Here is a 16,666-nt window from a genome sequence, read left to right as displayed (position 1 = left end):
AAACATTCAGCAAAACATTGCTGTGAAGCAAAGCTGGAGATACATCCTTGCAGGCAAGTGTGTTAGCCTCTAAATATTGTGGTGGAACTGTCTACCCTAACAGGAGACTAGAACTTGCATTGCTAAAATGTAAAATTAATTGAGAAAGCTTTACTAGACTTCAATATGTTATTTTTGTGTTAAACAGAAGTAAGCTCCCAAGAAACCCAACCGAAAGGTTTTCTTTGTCTGTCTTCCAGTTTACACATCTCAAACTTCATCTAAAATTAAAGAATAGGGGGGCGGTGAAGGTTTTGAAAGGCTAACTCTTACCATGCTCACTAGCAACAACAAACAAAGCTGATGTTCTTTGGCTCTGCAAAATGAATGGAGTTACTGTATGTGTGTTATTGGAAACCCTGAGGATCTGGATGTAAGGATTTAAAAAAAAACCCAAACTAGTACTTTTTCCTTAAGCGTCTCTCTGAGGCAAGACTGGGAAAATATTTCTTCAAATTTTATGTTCATTCTCCCTCTCTCTCTCAGAGGAGACTTGATCTCGTTTTTCTACATGATTTTATTACACGTTTTTTGTGCCTGTTAGTAATTTCCACATAAAAATTTTCTTCTGCTGTATTGAGAAGTTGTCTCCTTAGCATGAGAAAGTCCAGTGGAAACAGTTTCATGAATATTAAAGCCTGGAAATAGTCATTGCTTTAAGCTAGACTATGAAGTTATGTTGCCTTCCTTCATATACTTTATTTGCATTTGTGTGGAGCTTTAAAAAGATACAGTCTCTTATCCTCAAGATTGAACCTTAAGTTGTAAAGAAGATTATATTCTGGTAAATTTACATGTTGATACAGTTTTTTGTAAAATTGAATACTGAATCCACAAGAGTACCTCAGTCTGAACAGATGATGAGAGATGATATGAAGCACAGCATCAGTATGAGTACAAAAGAAGCTTTTATTAGACATGTAAGAAATTGGCATCAGTAACTGCTGATGATGAAAAGGGTGATTTCGGGGATCAGAGAAGCAAACATGGATGAAGAAAACCACTCAAAGAGGCTTTAGTGCAGTAGACTTACCACCTCGTTTTTCTGTCATTTCTAAGGGCAGACAAGTATCAAACTTGGAAAAGGTCAGAGATCCTTAGAGATGCACAAATTTAGATAAGGAAGCAGAATAGAAATTAGCAAAGGGATTTGAAAAGGGCAGGGGGGGAAGTGGAAAATGTGGTTAAAAGTAGTTTGGTGTACGTACTGAAGTCACATAGCTAAATACAAGCCTGCACACGCTTACCTACATAGACAGCTGTTTACAAACAAAAATAGTAACTGTGCTGCGGTGGGTATCTGAACAGCATAATAATACGAGTTGTTGTGCATTGCAAAGTAGATGGCATTCCTGGGTGACTTTTACGCTGTCTTGAAGATTGCAAGTATTTGAGGTTATATTTGCAACTGATTTGAGAATTTGCAAGATAAAATGCCGTATTCCTGTGACTCCTTTCCTACATCCCAGGGTTAACCTGGTGCTTTGGCCATTTAAGAATGGTGTCAGCATGAAGGTGACGTAGCATGGAGAGTCCTTTTGTTTCTGTGTCTCGCTCAGAATGAGGGGGACAGTTCTGACACGCTCTTCAGCCAGCCTGAAGAGTGTGCTATTTGAGGCTAGATAGGAAAGATAAGTTTTCTTCTGCAGTGTCAGCACTAATGTGAAATGTTGGAAGAAAAAGTTGCTGAGAGATTATTTGGAAGGGTATGGTGCTGAGGCTATACAGAAAATTGAGGTGGAGAAATCAGTGAGCAGACATATAGTTTCTGTAAAATTATGTTTTACATGAAGTCCATATCCAGTATAATCCCGGTCCCTGGAAGTGACATTTAAGGGATATGCTGAAAGCAGGTGTTGGTAGTATTTTATTCTGGCAGATGTTAATTTAAAAAACAAAAACAAAAAAACATTTAGCTTGTATTCTCTTGCTCAAGCACTTATCAGATGCTTGCCATGCTGGAAGCCTTTCTTGTAGATGTTTCTGCTTGTTTGATACTGCAGTGTATCAGATAGTATCAGTATATAGGGAAACTGTGCACATGTTTGTTTATGCAGATTAAATTACATCCTTTTCAGTGTTCTAAGTAGTAGGGGTTTTTTTTTGTTGTTGTGACTCATATTGGAGTCACTCATAACAGTATGCTGTACAATCTGATTAAAGATCCCGCATTTGACTGTAAAGAGCTGTTCTTAAGCCACATGGTTCATAGGTATACTTTGTCTCTCACAGTACTTCCAAGATAGGGAACTATTCTAGGTTCCTTTTTTTTTTTAAAAAAAAAAGAAAGCATGCCACTCTGTATGAACCAAAAAGCACTTAAATTATTTACATATAGCACAAATGAAACGTGAACCCTGAGGGTGAGAACCATCTGATACGTAGCACATTGCATGATTAGAAGTGATGGACTCCAAAACAGCAAACTGCTATTCTTTCTTGGAAGACCTAACTTGGCCTTATCTAGGCTTAGGTTTTAAATGTTCCTTAATTTGATGCCTCCGTTGCTCAAAATATGATGCTGTAAAAATTGTTAAAATAATCCAGTGGCTGGAGCACAGGGCTGCCAAGCAGGGTATGTGGCTTTTACTTCTCTCTGTACTGTTAACCTTTTGGAAGATGTGTGCATTGTTTTATTCATTTAACTTCAGCATCATTGCGTGGGACCAAAGTTGCAAGCCCAAGTTCCGTATCATGTTTAGTCAGAAGAGAGAAGTAGATAACTTTTCAGGGAAAAAGGGGGCAATTTCAGAGCACTTGAAATGATGCCTGAAAATAGGTAGCGTGAGGTTTTCCTCATGTGAACTGGCTGTAGTCTCTTACCCTTACATTCCTTAAGCATTCCTAATTTGTTAAGTATAGAACAGGAGAATACTGTGGTAGTAAAGATGAGAAGGATATCTTGGTGGAAGATAAAACTTCACACACATAATGTTATTTCAGTCAAGGTCTGTCATTGCATTGCTATCTTCTGCTCTGCTATTCTTTCTGTAACGTAAGAGGATTAGATGTATATATACAGATCAGTAAAGCAAGTAGGGCTGATGGTTATTGAACCATTAATTAATTGTAGAACTTGCCAGATCACTTCAGCAAAGTGTGCGGGTTGAGCGTGCAACTCGGATTTCTCAGGTTGTTAGATCAGCGACTAATGAACTAATTGCATTTCAGAGTAGTTCTGTACTGGTTTTGGAGTTCTATAAAAAGTCTTCGTACATATCCCTTAAGGAGTTGTTTGAAAGTTTAATATCTGAGCTCAGCAGTTTGTACTCTCTTTCTGTTAAGTTTTGAAGGATATTCTCATAATCTGATCTTTGCCTGAGGTGTCAGTCTCCTTAAGTTCTCTTTGATTACTGTATATCTAAGAGTCTCCATTAAAATTACTTTTTTATGGCCTCGTGCCATGTCAAGAATCAGATCTTAGTTTCCCGACCTGAAGATCATCACAAGTTTCATGATCTGCTGGTTTCAATTAAGCTTGTGAAAGAAAGAGTCCTGCTGCTTGCTCCTTTTCCTTCCTTTTCCTTCCACATTTACGTTGCCCCACAGCAGACATTACCAGAGTAACCAAACTAATCCAACAAAACAAAAGGTTAGTTTTTAGCGGTATCATTTCCCCAATCTAGTGTATTGTACAGTCACACAGCTACTTACGGTGGCACAAAAAATGGTGTGGGGGCCTGAAGGGCAGGGGAGGGCAGTGAAGTGCTGGGTGTGTACCAGCTTAAATTTATCTGGTAAACCACTTTATAAATAAAAGGCAAGAGATTGCAGATGGACAGATGGACATGGAGCAGAAAGCTGTGAAGCAACAGAAGGGAATGTTGAAGCAATATTTAGGTAGCAGTCACACTCAAAAAACAGGAAAAAGCAATTTTCTGTTTGCTTGTGCGATCCTGGTCTGGTTCCTATCTCATATGCTGAATGAAGCGGGAATTCCAGTGGAAAAAATGTCATGTAATTAAAGTTTGTGCGTAACTTGTTTGGGTAGCCTCAGGTACTCTTGTAATTGTGGCAGCCTGAAAATAGTGACTGCTACCAAATGTCTGTGTCATATGTGGGTAGCTATGGTTTGAGTTACAGAGCGTACTTAGCTCTTCACCCACAGAAGTATCTTCCCATGTTACCAGGCATCACTCGCTCTCAGTCAGTGTTCGGCAGAATGTGTAGTTGATTGAGCCCCTCTTTTTGTGGATCGACAAATGGCTATTTCCTATGTCCAGAAGACCTGCAGTTTTGTTTATTTTCAGCATGTGAAACCACAGAGATTTACCACAGGAATACTGTTGCCCACCTAAGGTTGCTCTTCTTCATGATCTGAAGTTTTTTGTGTTAATAGCTATAATTTGACATAAATGTCTTTTCATACGTGCGATAATTTTCTGCTTCAGAGAGCTTATGAGAAAAAGCATTAGCATTGGAGGCTGTAGTGCTTTTCATGAGCTATGTTGACTTGCCATTGTGGTAATTATTAGTGCTCTGACAGTAGATGCTTGGATGGCAGGTGTCTGTAATTAACTGTTGGTGGCGGGAATGAAGCTAAGATGCTTTTAAACGGTGAGCTGCTCCTCATTTGGTATAATATCGCTGCATCCATGAATTAGATGAGAAGTCGTGGGTTGAAAACATTAGCCAATACAACAGTTAGCAATTTTGACAAAATAAGTTATCTCAGCTTTTGGAAAGCCGCCTCTTGGAAGCAGAATACTTAAGTGACTTCAGTTGTTTTCAAGTCTGTCTTTGCTGCTTATTTTGTGGTTCAGGATCAGGCCTTGAGCAATGCAGCCTGGCAGCTGCAAACCCAATGAGATTAAGGAATATGAAATCCTTAGTACAGTGCTGCGAAAAGGACAGCTAACGGTTGCAGATGAATAGATAATAGGATAAAATGTGGGTCTACCAAAGATGGTGTCATAGCAACTTGTCTGTCTTCCCCTGAGTTAGATAACAGAGCTTGTGGACAAAGGAAAAATGGCAAACGTAATTCATCTGGATTGAGGCAAAATATTTAACAAGATGTGGAAGTGGTCTGAACTGGGGCTGGGGGGTGCGGGGGGAAGAGATATCTTTTAGATCTCTCTGAAGAGGACAGAGCGTGAGTTGTACTGAAAAGATGCTTGTGCTGTAGGAAGTATTTCAGCATAATGCTGCTGCAGTTTCTTTGGGACTGATGTACAGGCTGGTGAGTTTTAGCTGCTCTTGCACTCAGCGCTGCTGCAGAGGCTGTCCCGGCAGGGCAGAGTACCGGTACCCGGTACAAGCGAACACCCAGCTTGGAGCCAGGGACGCGGCGATGGGAAGCGCCAGTGCGGGAAACCAATGGAGAGAGAGATGCCAGTGCATCAGAAATGCAGCTGCTTCCTAAAACAGCACGTATAACTCTGGGCTGGTTTAGGCAAAGATAAAGACGATCGTAGTAGTATGTTTGCAGGCGACACCAAGTTGGGCAGGAGCGTCGATCTGCTGGAGGATAGGAAGGCCCTGCAGAGGGACCTGGACAGGCTGGATCATTGGGCCGGTGCCAACTGTATGAGATTCAGCAAGGCTGAGTGCTGGGTTCTGCACTTGGGTCACAACAACCCCATGCAACGCTACAGGCTGGGGGAGGAGTGGCTGGAGAGCTGTCTGGCTGAAAAGGACCTGGGGGTGTTGGTTGACAGCCGCCTGAACATGAGCCAGCAGTGTGCTCAGGTGGCCAAGAGGGCCAATGGCATCCTGGCCTGTATCAGGAATAGTGTGGCCAGCAGGACCAGGGAGGTGACAGTGCCCCTGTACTCGGCACTGGTGAGGCCGCACCTCGAGTGCTGTGTTCAGTTTTGGGCCCCTCACTACAAGAAGGACATTGAGGTGCTGGAGCGTGTCCAAAGAAGGGCAACGAAGCTGGTGAAGGGTCTAGAGCACAAGTCTTATGAGGAGCGGCTGAGGGAGCTGGGGTTGTTTAGCCTGGAGAAGAGGAGGCTGAGGGGAGACCTTATTGCTCTCTACAACTACCTGAAAGGGGGTTGTAGTGAGGTGGGGGTCGGTCTCTTCTGCCAAGTAACAAGCGATAGGACGAGAGGAAACGGCCTCAAGCTGCGCCAGGGGAGGTTTAGGTTGGATATTAGGAAAAACTTCTTCACCAAAAGGGTTGTCAGGCACTGGCACAGGCTGCCCAGGGAAGCGGTTGAGTCTCCATCCCTTGAGGTATTTAAAAGACGGGTAGATGTGGTGCTTAGGGACATGGTTTAGTGGTGGACTTGGCAGTGCTGGGTTAACGGTTGGACTCGATGATCTTAAGGGTCTTTTCCAACCTTAACGACTCTATGGTTCTGTAACGCACAGGAGCTTGTGCAAGGTTCGGGTTACCCATCTGGGACCTAGGTCTGAAGCGGGCTGGGAAGAGCCGCTCGAGCGGCACAAGAGGCGGAAAGCTTGTGCCGGGTGGAGCGCGGCGCCTGGCAGGGGAAGCGCTTGCCTCCCCGCGGTGTCCCGGGGCCGCGTCTCCCGGGGGGGCCGCCGCCGGCCGCGCCGTGCGTGCTCAGGCAGCGCTGGGCGAGACGGAGAGAACCGATCGCGCGCGCGGCTCCGCGGGTGATTAGCGGGGCTGGCGGGGCGGGGCGGGCGGAGGCGCTGCGCCCGCGGAGGGCGGCCCGGGCAGGGTCGGGGCGGGCGGGCGGCCCGCCAGGCCGGGGGGGGCCCGGGCGGCGCGGCGGCGGGGAGCCAGGCCCGCGGTGCGGGGCGGGCATGGGGCTCCGGCGCCGCTGCCTGTGAAGGACGGCAGCTTTCATGGTGAGCGAGGCCGAGGTGCGGGTGCGGGCAGCGCTGCCGCCGGCGGGCAGGGCAGGGCGGCTGCTGGGCGCTTGGGTCGGGGGAGAGGGGATGGGCGGGCGCGGACTTGACCGCGTAGGGGTAAAACCAGCCTCGTCCCCTTTTAAATCGCCCTGCGGGGTCCGGTAGGGAGCCGGGTTCCCGGGGAGGGGATCCCCTTTGTGCGAGGCGGGGCGGGGCGGCGGGACCCCGCCGGGGGTGGAAGGCGGCGGCCCGGGCCCGCCGGGGCTTGGGCTCTTCCAGCGCGGAGGCTGCTGGCCGGGAGCCGGGGGCTGTGCTCGCGGCCGGCCACCTCCCACCCGGCAGGGCTGCTAGCCGCGGGGCAGGGGTCGGGCAGCCCGGTGTCTGCCGCTGTCGCCTGGCACGGATATTTCACATTCGGCTTCCTCGGAGAGTGGTTGCCTTTGAACAAGCAAGGCAACACCAAGATGACCTTGATGGAGCAGTTTGTGTGTTGTAGGTTCGCTTATGCCGTGCTGCTGGTCCCCGGGGAGGCTCGGGGCGGGTGGGAAGTCACACAGCCCCCCCCGGCTGGCTGAGCTTCCAGCTAGCCCTGTGCTCGGGTGGGCTGTTTGCCCCTCTCCCTAGAGGCGGTTGAGGAGCCCATTGCAGGTTACCTGCTCGCTCTTGAAGAATCGTGGAAGATCACCACAACTCGAGCTTCTTGCATCTCAACTGCAAAGCTGTCAGGTTCCACCCAGAATTAAACTTGCTTTCAGGGATGTGTGTTTCTGTGGCGTTTTTTTGTTCGGTTTGGGTTTTTCAAATCAATGCTTTAATCTACGGCGCACTCTCTTAGAACATCTTCAAACCTGAGTTCAGCTGTTGTGGCTGAACGCTGGATAGGTTGAGATGAAACCTGGAAGAAAGCCTAAGTGATCTCAGTGATAAGGATGTATTCTAAATCGTAAACGATCAGCTCATCCTAATTTGATCCTAAAATTAACTTGCAACCATATCAGGTTAGTAACCCCTAATTATAGTATAGGATTTAAATAGAAGCGAAATTATTTTTACCTGTGAGAGATATGAATCTGGTTTTAAAAAAAAAAAAAAAGAGAGAGAAAGAAAGAAAAAGCTTGAAATGAGCTATTGTGTGATTCAGCCTATTGCAGTATGCCTGTATGTGCAAATACTTCTACTTGCTCAGTCAGCAGATACTCTTAATAGGAGTTTGTGGAGGCTTCAGTCTGCTTCATTGCTGTATCATACATTGTGCTCTGTTCAAAATTGCATTCTCTTCTTACTGGAATAAAAGATTGTTTCAGGAGCTTTTGTCTTCTGTGAATTTGGGGCATTTTGGTTTTTTGTTTTTGTTTTGTTGGTTTTTTGGGGGGGTGGAGTGGGGTTTTTTTGTTTGTTTTTTGATTTTCCCTAATTAAAAAACAGTCTTGTAGATAACAACTGTCACCAACAGACATTATTATTCTTTTTTGGCTACCACTGAAAAGGATGAAATTACTACAAAGGATGCGTAATCTGATAAAATGTGCCACTCCCATTTTTGTGCTGGTCTGGCTTCTTTACTGTAGGGTAGTGCTGAGTAGAACACGTCAGTGAATACTTGCTGAAATGCAGGGTGGGTTTTTGCTCTTTTAAGAGGTTTGAATAACTGTACTAATATGCCAGTACTGTAACTAGCCACCCGTATTCCAGAATAAAACATTCCTTAACCAAGAAATTCTTGGAAGAATGATACACGTAGTGCTGGTCTGGAAAACTTTGTGCTTAGCTGAATGAGATTTCCGAATTAATTCTACTGTATGGAATAAAATCCCGATTGCAGCCCAGTGGGTACAGGTTTTTTTCACCTTCCAAAGGCAATTTTGCTCTGCAGTTGGCTTTCAGTGAAAGAAGACCCTGAAAATAATTTTCGCAAGCCAAAATTAAGCAGCTTTTCTGGAACTTCTGCTGTGATAAGCATTGGGTGCGTGTGTTTTAATGTCAAGTTCTGTGATGCTTTAGGGACATCAATGTATGACGATTTCTCCATATTAGCAGTTTCTTCTGGATGCAGATGGTTTTTCTTTCACCAGTAGTGTCTCAAAGGAGTAAGAACATTAGATTTAGGGACAAGGTGCACCTTGTATGTGGAAGCAGTAATAGAGGTTAATATTTTACTGTGCTAATTTGTGAAAAATATCTAGTAAAAAAATCAGTCTCCTAATAGAAACTGGGAGAAAGAATAGCCATTTGCTTCATTCCTGTCAGCACAGTGGAGATACTCTGCGGTTGATGGTGCAGCTGAAGCACGTTGTGATGGTGCACTCATACACTGGTCACTATCAGCAGCTTCCAAGGAGTTATTAATGGAAGAATAATGTGTTAGCTTTCTGAATATGCTGTCGATCACAACACCTTTTTTACTGTGTTTCTTTGCTTATTTTCTCGCTGGAGTTGTTTTGGTTTTGGTGGTGGTGGTGGTGTTTTTTTTTTTAGTGAACAGCTTTGTCTGCATGAGCACTGTCCCTTTACTAAACAAAGCTAAGTACTATTCCGTAGTTGAAATACGTTTTTCTTGGTTCTTTTCCTTGTTTTCAAACTGATGTCATGCATTGCAGTATTAACTGGTATTAATGAGCCAGACATTCCAAATTCATGACAATGTTTCCCGTCACAGCAATGCAGGTATCATAGGATTGATTGTTGAGACAGTGCCCAGTTAAGAAACAGAGAAAAAGAGGGTTTTTCTGTGTCCCGAGAGCTTCATAGACCTGCACCCATGAGTCCCACAGAACTAGCTTGAGCTAGAATTGAATTGTGCGACACAGAGTAGAAAACCACAGCCATGTTGCTCTGCATTCATGTGTGTGTTTATCCATCCTTTTTTTTTTTTTAAGGTGGGGTTGGAGGAGAAGTGGTAGGGAGATCGTTTTGGTTTCTGAATGATCCAGGCTGTTCCGACTGTGTTGGAAAGGTTGGATCTGTTGCCCAAGGAAGTTTTAACATAATTGACAGGTTAGGTTGAGAGAAAGAAATCAGTACCGTTGAAGGAGCTCAACACTTACAGTGCTCATTTATAATTATTAGTTTTCACAGTATAGTTTCCTTTTTTTTTTTCTTTTAATAGAAATGGTATAAACAAGCTACACATGAAAGCAGGTGGGTTTTGGAGGTGGGAAGATTCATTGCAAAGTTGAATTGAAAAGTATCTATAATATGGATTTGGTTTTTCTGTAGGACTGTTGGACCATGTTTATTTATTACTGATACTTGGAATACTTAATGTTTGCTGTAGTACTTCAAGCTTTAGAGTAGATGGGAATTGTGTAAAGGTTGTTATATCCCACTAGGTCATGGTTTTGGTACATTTTCTTCCAAAACAGTGTTCATAGGAAATATAAAAATAGCACGTAATGCCAAATCCTCTAGTGTAGATCATAGTGATACGGTAATTAAGGGTGGAAGGACCTCTGAGGGGCTAACTCCCCACTCAGAGCAGCGTCTGCTTAGACCAGGTTCCCAGGGCTCATCCACCTGAGCTTTGAATGCTTTCAAGGTCGGAGGTTCCTCCACATCTCAGGAAACTTGTCCCAGTAGTTGACGGCCTTCCTAGTGATCCCCCGCCCCAGGACCAGAATTCTCCTTGTAGCAGTTTGTGCCTGTTGTCTTCATGTTCTTTATACAAGTGCCTCAGAGACTCGTACTGAGCCTTCACCATCCTGTTATTGCTGTGGGCCACAGATCCCTGTGAAGCCGCCTCCTCTGAAGGCTGAACAAGCCCAGTTCTCAGCCTCTTGTGTGTCACTTGCTCCAGACCCCAGTCATCTTAGGGCCTCTTTGCTAGTCTTGCTCTGGTGTGTCAGTGCCTATATTACAAACACAAGTTAATATGTTATGCTCTGTTATGATTTAGGATTGTTGTACTTCAAGGCATCTTAACAAGTGTGGGGCTTCTGTTTAACCATGATTTTAACCTTTTTTTTTTTTTGCCATCGTTGAACTGTTGCATCTGAAAAGAGCTTGGGTAGGAGAAATCTTACAATGAGATTTTAAGATGAGGAGCTTGTGGTTGGTTTTGGCTTCAATTTCAAAACCATGTAAATCAAACCGAAAATATTTTAAATAGGACTTATTTTATACCTCAGATAGTATCTGCTGTTTGTAAGCTCGTTCTTAGCAGTACTTTGTAAAAGCAGGTTGCCAGACAGAGGAATTTAAGATGTTTCTACAATTAGGAGGAATGGGAAAAAACACCAAAACTCACTCCTGAACATAAATTTTAATATTGTTTTCAATTCTGAGGTTGCTCTAATTGCAAAGCTGTAAAGGGACAGCAGTTGGGCAGAGATGTGAAACCATTATCTTGAAGATTTTGTAGACCCTGTTTAAATTCTCATGTGCATCATCCTGGTGTTCTCCACTCTTGTAACCTGCCTTGTCTTTTGCTTCTCTAGGAATATGAAGAAAAAACTGGACGAGCTCACAGACCACTCTCTCCTAAACAGAATGTGAGGAAGAATCTTGATTTTGAACCACTCTCCACTACAGCACTTATTTTAGAGGACAGACCAGCGTAAGTTTTGGGAAGTACCACAGTGAGGGTCTCTTTAAAATTAGGCTAGCAAAGCTTTTCTTACTGTTTGTATTTGATTACTCAAACAGATGATTTAAAATTTAAAGTAGAAATTTTTTTCAGGCTAGTGAATATGAAAGTGGGATGATTATGAGAAACATTATTCAAAGAAAAGTAACCTTATTTTATAATCAAAGCAATGACTTTGTATGAAAGGAGGTAGTTAGGAGAGCAGAGCTCTAGTTCTGAGTAATTCTAGCTTCTAAACATGAATAAGGGATTTTTATTTTCCCTGAGAGAACGTAAGCATAAAAACGAAGCTGGTATATGGTAAAGAAATTGAGAAGCAAGGATACAGTGTCCTGTTTACACAGAGAAAGACCACACCTCCATAAATAATGAAACAATATAATGATTGTTCTGCAGTGGGTTCAGCATTGCATTTTAAAGGTTGTCAAGTACTTGATAAGTTGTTTCATGCTCCTCTTACTGCAAGGAGATTTCTTGCATATGCACACTCACTAACTCCATAACGATTTCCTGGCAGCTGCTCTACCATGGTTTGCTCCTGAATTACACAAATTCAGTCACGCTTAGTCAATTTATGAATGGAACCCAGCTTTACAGGCATGGCGTCTGTGTTCCTAACATAGATATGCATTGGTGTAAAGAACCGGCATAACATAGGGCTGTGTTTTCATCAACAACTCTGTATGAAGAATCCTCGTATAAAAGTAGTCTAGTTGTAGGGTCATTTAAGACACTTTTTGGCTTGACTGGTAGACTATACTTAGACTATGCTAGAACAATGTAAGAGCGATTGTTTTTTATAGCAGGTTTTATTGTGTACAGCTGGAAACAATACATACTGGCTTATTTGTTGTATTTAAAACCTCTCTGTTAAAAATCGTTCTTTATGTGAGATAATCTGAGAAGTACAGCGTTCAGATAGATTGCATTAGTGATATATTACAGGATAACATTCAGATTTTGCTTTCTTACCTTCTGTTGATAGACTGAGGAACTCCTAGCAGAAAAGGTATTTTTAAGATTCTAGACAATTGAATCGTCATTTCTTTTGTCTAGTAGGGAAAACTGCTCTGGACAGTAGTGCTGTCCTCTGAATCTTTCTAAAGAATTTTTTTTAATTGTTTATGGTTTGCATACCGTTTGTTTTTTGGTTTTTTTTTTTTTTCGTTTTTTTGGGTTTTTTTACCTATTAGGCTTTAAGTAGTTCCTTTTTGATTTCCTACAACAAAGATTTAAGACTTCGGAAGAAAAATGCAGTGAGATTTTTTCCAAAATGGCTGCTCTTGATTTTGCACTCACTTGTAGTGTTTAGGTAAAACTTTCTAGGAAAAATTAATAAATATTCCATAGTCCCTCTAGCTTTAACTGGAAAAATCTTAACAGATGCTAAACATCATCTCACATGTATGGTGATGTCGTTAAGAGGTAGGACAAGTAATTTAAGTGGTGGAATTTAAGTTAGCAGAACTTGCATTGTTTCATCTGGCTTTCCTTTCCAAATTTTCCCTAACTTACACCATTTCTAAAGACTTGGATTTAACAAAATTGCTGGTCAATTTACATAAATGAAACGGGAAGAGAGTGGATTGTTCTCTGTGCTTAACAATGACGCTAAAGTGAAAATCCACTTTTCTTGTTCTTGTAACAACCTTGATTTTAAAAAATATTCGTAGGCATGTATCACAGGGCTATGCATACTTTACGGGTAATAGTTATGTAAATAGTAAAGCATACTACTATTAATGGTGACTGTTGATGGCTAGCAGCTGCCTTATGTGTGACACCTTACAGGAATGTGTAAATGAATTTTTGCATATCTTTTTTATTAAGCAAATATATAAACTGTCCTAGGAATACAATACAGTGTTCTACAGTACAGAAGAACAAAATACTTGGTCATTTCCTGTTGTGATGTTTTGGTGATCCTGTAGTTGGTTATGTAGGTTATGTTAGTTACAAATGTGATTAGCTTAATGTGGTCTGGCATATGAGCATGTGTGTTTGTATGGCAGAGATGTGACCAGTCCAGGCTCTAATCACAAATCAAAACGGCTGTGTTGGCACTGATAAATGGAGAATACAGAGGATGACTCCATTGCCACTTGTTGCGGTAGAAGTGAGGGGGAGGAGTTAAGCCTTTAGAATAGAAATGGGGTCTCAGAGAGCAGAGGGGAAAAGGAAGCTGGTGCAGGGAGTCATTACTGCATGGGTAGAGAAAGTTGTGGATGTAACTCTTAAATGAGGTGCACAGTAAGAGAGAGTATGGTCTTGTACCTTATCTATAGAGATCAGTTTAAATCAAAACTACCGGCTTGGTATATACCAGTATATTCCCTTTATTTATGAAGATCAGCCTGTGGGTTCAGTTGGTTTAATAATAAAAATGCTGAAATTAGCAAACATAAGGAAATTACTCAGCATATTTTGTGTATAAAAGTAGTCGTAGCTGGTCAGTGTTCTTTCCTTCTCTTCTGCTGATGCTGGCAAAAAAAAAAAAATTCTTTCCAAGGATTTGTTGCTCTACTCTTTGATCAAATATTTTGACAAGAAAGCTTTTCTTTTAGAAGTGTCTAGAATTTTCTTTAGACAGGCTTTCCAACTTTTTAATACTGATTATTTTTTAAATTTAAGGAACCTCCCTGCAAAACCAGCAGAAGAAGCTCAGAAACACAGGCAGCAGTACGAAGAAATGGTGGTTCAAGCCAAAAAAAGAGGTGATGGAATTTCTTGTCTTCAGAGGAGAGAAGTAAAGTTAAGGGGTATTTCTAAACCTGAAATGCACTTGTGTCAGTCTGTTGCTCTGTAACGTGAGGGGTCTGTACCTCCCCTCAAAGAAGAATCAATCCAGAGAAGAGAGAGGGACAACAACAGTTTCATTAAGAAGCCCCACGCCAAGCTGAAAAAGAAAACAACCCTAGAATCCAGCAGGAAATAATTTTTTAATTGGTAACTCTTAAATAATCGAGTGGCATCTGTTTGTGGGTTAAAAACTTACTAATATATTGAAGTAGATTATCAGTCAAATTAGTGAAGACCAGACTTATTTAGACAACTACAGGATATTTGATAGTTTCATGTTGGGAACAACCTGTTGGGCTGCACATAAATACATGATTTTCCACATAGGAAAATGTATGTAGGTATGTTCATTTGATAATCTGTCTCCCACTTAAAATTTACAGCTTTCCTAAGGTTTTGCTCATAATTTCTTGTCTGACATTGTTCGCAGAAGTGTCTCAGCAACGCTGTACCATGCACATCTGGTAGAGCTGACAGTTGTGGTTTCCTTCTGCTGATAATTTTGACCATCTGGGTTCTCTAATAAAAACAAGCATTGCAATAATAGGAAATTTGGACTCACAGAAGTCGTGTGTCCAGTGAGAGCTACTGGAAATAATTTTTTTTTTTCCCTTGCTGGCCAGACCCCTGAGCCGTATGGAATAGTGGAAAGGTGATATGAACGCAGGACTTGTTTGCTTTCTGCAGTTGACATAGTAATAAAAGTATCCTCCTCTGGTTTTGAACATTGTACACCTACCAGTGAAGTTCTAACTGCATGTGGCTCCCATGTTAGTATATCCACTCTAATGTGTCGTAGTCCAAAGGAGTTTCTTTGTTCTTTCTTTGCACGTAGGGTAAATGGTTTGGAAGAAATGGGATGATGCTCAGGTTAGGCAATGGGCCAGGTCCTTGTGCTGTTTTCCCTGGACTAGAGTATGTCATTCTGTCCAGATAAATACCCCAACAAACCGATTTTCCCAAAAGCCGCTTTGGATGAACAACTTGGCAGAGTGATGTATTGTGTAGAGGTCAGGAAATCAAAGAGTGTAAACACCCTCTTTTTGTTTAGAGAAAAATTCAAAGCCTGCATTTAGGTAGGCTTACAAAGAGCTTGTATCAAAGCTGAAAATACTAGGAGGCAGTTGGTATGGTTCTGCTCAGCACAGCTTCTGTTGGGCTTTAAAGTGGGTCCGTCAGGTTCTGTGTATTCATTCCAAAGACCTGGTTCATGGTACTGCTGTTCTTCAGTTAGTTTTCCTTGCCAGGTCAGTACCTTCCTATATTGTAGACAGTGTGTTTGTGCATGCACGTGTCCTGTGTTTCCACTGTGCTGCTATAAAGAGTGTCTGCCTGCATTTGTGAAATTGTGTGTCTAACAAATTTACCTGTGGAAAAAAAGTAGTTGATGATGCAAGAAGAAATACTGAGTGATGATGTGAAAATGTAAAATATGTTTAAACTAAACATGAAAAATGTTTTCTTTTTAATGAACTGAAATTTTCCAGTATGTATGTATTTGTGATGTATTTAGATTAACCACATGCTAAGTAGCATCAAAAATGTGGCTCTTGTGATTTCCTCACAGTATATCTAAATCATAATTTACAAAGACCAACACATAAGAGTGAAAACAAAATACAAAACTTGTATTATTTTAGCCTGTGTTTTGGAGTCTGCTATAAAAAAGGGGTGGGGCTTTATTAGGAAGTACTCTGACCTGTCCTACTAGGTGGGGCTGTTGGCTGTTGAGATGCTAATTCAAAGTTACTAATGTAGTAAGATTTGAAGGGTCAAAGGAGCCATGTATTATCAAACTCCCTTTGTCCCATCCATCAAAAATGAGCTTTATGCATAGTTCCACTTTTTCCTTTATTCACATTTGTTATCACTGCTTAGCTTCCCGTATGTCTGGGAAAATTTCAGAACTTGAACAGTCCACTGTACGTTTAGGAGAATATAGAGTGCTTTTACATGGCTATATAGCCGTGAATAGGTAACTCTGAATATTTGGTTTCTGGTTTTATTAACTTTAAAAGGAAATTGCTTTTCTGCAGAGCTTAAAGAAGCCCAGAAGAGAAAGAAACAACTGGAAGAACGCTGTAAACTGGAAGACAGCATCGGCAGTGCTGTTTTAACTTGGAACAACGAAATCTTGCCCAACTGGGAAACTATGTAAGACAGTATGTTATACTGCGTTTTAATTAAAATTGCTGAGTCTGTGTAAGTTACAAAGTTAGCAAGTATAATTTTAAATGGTCTTGAAAGCTTTTGTTTGATAGTCAATTGTGGACAGCTACAAAGAAAATGAGCCACGTATGTTTCATTATTTTTACAAGGTGGCTGGAAGTGATGCAGTTATGGTTTGTCTTTAATGGAGATTCAGGATATTCAGAAACTGGGAAACACTGAGAAGTGATCTGTGGTAAAAGCAGAAAGCATAGTGCTTGAACACCATGCATTTATCGGGAATGAGCTTTCCTTGACTACTTGAGC

General features: G+C 42.0%; 1 protein-coding gene across 2 annotated transcripts in view; it reads left to right on the top strand.

Annotated features, from left to right (window-relative positions):
• The window catches only part of TBC1D14 (TBC1 domain family member 14), a 76,310-nt gene that overhangs the window by 32,983 nt on the left and 26,661 nt on the right, over nucleotides 1–16,666 (top strand). For both annotated transcript variants that reach the window (XM_087736216.1, XM_087736214.1), the window contains exons 4-6: nucleotides 11,244–11,362; nucleotides 14,024–14,106; nucleotides 16,228–16,345. In XM_087736216.1, the coding sequence (XP_087592342.1) occupies nucleotides 11,244–11,362; nucleotides 14,024–14,106; nucleotides 16,228–16,345 (320 nt within the window). The remainder of the gene's footprint in view (nucleotides 1–11,243; nucleotides 11,363–14,023; nucleotides 14,107–16,227; nucleotides 16,346–16,666) is intronic.

The sequence above is a fragment of the Nipponia nippon genome, unplaced genomic scaffold (genome assembly GCF_047370975.1).
Source record: "Nipponia nippon isolate SJK-2023a ecotype South Korea unplaced genomic scaffold, ASM4737097v1 scaffold_6, whole genome shotgun sequence".
Taxonomy (NCBI): Eukaryota; Metazoa; Chordata; class Aves; order Pelecaniformes; family Threskiornithidae; genus Nipponia; species Nipponia nippon.
Note: the sequence above shows the minus strand (reverse complement) of the source record. Positions and strands in the feature narration are given on the sequence as shown.